The 4,313-nt window shown below is 43.4% G+C and overlaps 1 protein-coding gene across 1 annotated transcript; it reads left to right on the plus strand.

The window, feature by feature from the left end:
- The first annotated feature begins 1,267 nt into the window (after positions 1-1,267).
- On the plus strand, positions 1,268-3,399 carry sst1.2 (somatostatin 1, tandem duplicate 2). Its single transcript, XM_041995127.1, has 2 exons — positions 1,268-1,925; positions 3,088-3,399. The coding sequence occupies exons 1-2, from the start codon at positions 1,749-1,751 to the stop codon at positions 3,289-3,291; spliced, it is 381 nt and encodes a 126-aa protein (XP_041851061.1). The 5' UTR covers positions 1,268-1,748; the 3' UTR covers positions 3,292-3,399.
- The last annotated feature ends 914 nt before the right edge of the window (positions 3,400-4,313 follow it).

The following is a 4,313-nucleotide window of genomic DNA, read 5'->3' on the forward strand; positions in this document are numbered from 1 at the left end:
TCCTGTGTGTGTGTTGATTCATGCCAGCGGGTCCTTAGAGACGCTGCTGCTGATGATGTGTCACCACGGCAACCACCGACTACTAATGTGCTGTTTATTAGCACCCGGAGAAGATGGGGAAGATGAAGATGTTTGCGGAGATGATGAAGAAACTCATCAGATGTGTGAAGCCCAGCAGAGCTTCCCACCGTGTGAGGCTGTTCTTTATGTTTCTGAAAACAAATGATCATAAAATCAGTAAAAGTGTTGGATATAATTAGAGATGAGGCATAAAAACATGGCTGGAATGTAAGAAAACCATTATTTTAAAAACAAGCTTTCTTTATTTCAGGATGTTGGAAAAACTCTAATAAAACACTTTCAGTTTTTAAATGATCACAGTATTTATGCAGCAGGTTGGGACGGCCGAAGGGTTTCTGAATATTTTACATCTCAGGCTGGAACGTTCCAGAAAAGGTTGGTTCCACGAATCTTTCCTGATCTGTTCCCGATCCCTCTCCCAACACTTCCAACATGGTATAACGTTCAGGATAGCAAAGGATGAACAGTACGGAGTCCTGGTTTCAGGTCAGAGCTGCAGTCCAGAACCAGTCAAGTCCAGAACCAGCCTAGAACCAGTCCAGAACTAGTCCAGACCAGGAAGGTGCTGGTCTGGACTCTGGCCCTAGATTAACCCCAGATCAGCCCCCCAAATAAACCCCAGATTAACCCCAGATCAGCTCCAGATCCTGTCCTGAAGATGTGAGGAATCTAATAGGTTCAACATGGAAAACCAGTTCAGATGAATACCGGTAAGAGGCTTAAAAACCAATAAAAGGACATTAAAGTCTAAAAGTGAGCTAAGCTCAGACTTCCAAGCTGCTTCTGTCCAAACCGGGACTCAGAGGCAACATGACAGGACCAGGACCTGATCCTTTCTTTGTGTGTCCCACTGAACCGAACTGGTCTGGTTCTGGTTGTGGGTCTACCGGGAGTGTGGCCTGATGAGATGTTTTTATTTACAGTTCCCTCAGACCCAGCCTTTCTGGTGGTGGGTTGTAGATTGTAGCTGGTCAGTGAAGCACGTCTGGTGTTTGTTCATAGTTTGGAGTAAAAACTCTTTAAATCGTCCATGTAGATTATTAGCATGTGAATCCACGCTGTGTAACAGTAGAGATCTGGTCTTGGTAAACTAGGAGCATCGGCTGTTATCCGGATCAGGGATGGAGGGTTGGGGTTGGTGGGGTGGCCTCCACCTGCAGCTGGATGGTTTAAAGCTGCATCAAGTCGTTCTCACGGCTGCTGAAGCGAAGTCGCTCGTGTTTGTTCTGACTGAATGTTGAGTGGGCGACTCTGCTGCTGCCTCTTTGTTTAATGGAGATATCAGTGAGTGCTAATGAAGTCTGCTAATCCTCTGAACGCGGGGCTAATTGGCCCCCTCTGCAGCCAACATTCTGCCGTTGTATTTGCTGGAGAGGAGCGTCAGCGGCTGCGAGCGCTGATAGCTTTATTGTTTTATTCCTCCAGCTAATGGACTTCTGTTTAACTTGGATGTCAGAGTTCCTTCATCGCTCACAGCCCACCAGCTGCCAATCAATCACACCACATCATGTGACCCTCAGGAGGAGGGGAACCAGGCCTCATAAGAGCAGCACCCACAAGACCGGGAGCACAGAACCAGAGCCAGCACCAGGGCCAGCAGGAGAAACCAGACCAAAACTCTGAAGTTTTACTCTTAATCTTCTTCTTCTCCTCATATTTCTGCAGTGATGCATCACGCACGTTGTCCTGTCTTTTTAATGCTTGCAGCGCTGGCTCTGTGCAGTCTGGGGGTTTCCTCTCAGCCTGACAGAGACCAAGACCAGTACCAGAACCAGGACCTGGACCTGGAGCTGCTTCACCACCGGCTGCTGCAGCGAGCCCGAAGCGCCGGACTCCTGTCTCAGGTAAAATGGCTGAAAGCAACTTTAAGATGAGGTGTGATTCTGGTCCCATCCTGTAGGGGGCAGAAGTTCGAAACGGCCCAGGAAACAAACCGACTCCAGGTTCACATGATGATAAACACACGACGCCATGAAGGAATTTAAAGCTTCTTAGTTTGATTAATATCAGCTTTTCCTCCAGTAGTCAACTCAGGTGTTTCTGGTATGAAGTGGCCCCGGGGCCCATTCAGATACCAACACTCTCCTAATTTAATTATTATTATTAGGAACCAAATCCACTCCCAGTAACAACTAAAACCTGTTAAACCGGAAGTAGAAACCAGTCCAGTTAAAACCTGGAACAAGATGACCAACACGGAAGCAATTCATGGAGTAAAATCAGGCTGCATGTTTAAAAGTAAAGATTATTGACACACTACTAATTACTAGATTTTAATCATTTAATTTTTCAACTTTATTTTTGTTCTGCTTTAAATTTTTTGTTTAATTTACCGAATTTTATTGTTCTTAAAAATTACAGTAAATTTAAATCACGATCAATAAAACGACACAGTGAGAAAGTAAATCTATTAAAAATGATTAAATTAGAAATAAATAACCAACATTTTTAGTTTTTATTTTAATAAAAACATTTAAATTCACAATGTATTTAGTTCATAAATTTCTCAGAATTATTTTAGGTACATACATCGTTGTTTCCCATCTGCATCTCATTTTCTTTTATTTATTTGTTTGTTGGTTTGTTTATTTATTTGTGAAAAATTCCCACGAGTGTTGGATGTTTGGCTTCTTGAGGCCGATGTGTTAAAGGGTAGCGAACGCTAACGCTAACGCTAACGCTCTGTTCTCTCTGTTTATTAAATCGTACATAATGACTCGGATCGTCGTTGTGCAGTTTCAGCCTTTTAGGAGTTTTGGGAAACGTTCGCCTTCATTTTAAATCCTTTTTTATAACTAGCGGCTAGCTAAACGTCTTCTGCTGCTTATTGGAGTTCGTTAAACAGCTGACTCACACATTACTGCCACCAAGTGGTGGGAAGTTGTATTGCAAATGAGCTTCCAGTGGATAACTTCTGCAGCTTTTCGTCTTTGTAAGAGCTTAAAAGGATCTCACAGATGAGCTCACAAACATTTCTGGATCTGTGTTGTCCTCTTTGTTCTTCAGGAGTGGAGTAAACGGGCCGTGGAAGACCTGCTGGCTCAGATGTCTCTGCCAGAGGCCGAAGCCCGGCGGCAGGATGAGGTGGTTTCCATGGCAACCAGCGGGCGGATGAACCTGGAGCGGTCCGTCGACTCGAAGAACAGCGAGCCCCGCGAACGCAAAGCTGGCTGTAAGAACTTCTATTGGAAAGGATTCACTTCCTGTTAAAGCTGAACCGTCCAATCTCTGATCACCTGGGCAGGTGAATGGATGACCAATCAGCAGCTGGCTGGTTGTTCCTGAATAATTCATGTAATTATCAAATAAAGAGAAATAATCAAAGCGACTCCTCCTCCTTCATCCAGTTAGAAAAGATCAGATTATTGATGAAATAAGGAAACAGGAAGTGATGCTCAGCTGTGTGTTGCTGTGGAAACAACAGCAGGTTGTCCTGTTTGAACGAAGTCTAACTGAGATTTAATGGAGCACAGAGAGAGAGAGCAAACATTGACTGAGCTAATTAGAGGCTCTGAAAACAGAATTGTTTATCCTGATGATCCAGGTCATGGTTTCACAACAGGTTCAACAGACCGGACTTTCTCGTTAAAGATTTAAATCTCACCACATTATGTCAAACTGGTCCCAGCTATCCTGCAGGTTAGCAGCGTAAATGCTGGAACATCATGCTCCAGCTCCTACCCATGTAGGACCTGCCTTCCCCATATGAAGAAAATGAAAAGAATTTAACAAAACATACAGCAACCAAAATGAAATAAACGTTTCCTTAGCTAGGCTATTCATTTTTACAAATTAGTTTGCATGAACACTGCGTGCACACTGGTCCAGTCTTTAAAGTGCCCTGAGACGACTTTGTTGTGAAGTGGCGTTGTAAATAAAGCTAAATTGAAAGGAAATGAATTAATAAAAGGGTGAGACGTAGATTAAAAATAAAAGTAAAAGAAGGTACAAGTATGTAATTAAAGCGCATTTATGTTCTTTTACGTATGTAATATGTATGTCTGTTTCAAACGTCATATGTCTCCTACTTCCATACATTTTTACGTTGCCATGGTTATGAAGTCAATTCAGCCACTAGTGGGCAGTGCTAAGTTCAGAGTTCACTTCTGGTATCTGATGACCCTCCACCTTCATCCACCTTCATCCACCTACATCCATCTTCATCTACCGTCAACCACCTTCATCCACCTTCAACCACCTTCATCCATCTTCAACTACCTTCAACCACTTTC

Source organism: Melanotaenia boesemani, chromosome 9 (genome assembly GCF_017639745.1).
Source record: "Melanotaenia boesemani isolate fMelBoe1 chromosome 9, fMelBoe1.pri, whole genome shotgun sequence".
Classification (NCBI taxonomy): domain Eukaryota; kingdom Metazoa; phylum Chordata; class Actinopteri; order Atheriniformes; family Melanotaeniidae; genus Melanotaenia; species Melanotaenia boesemani.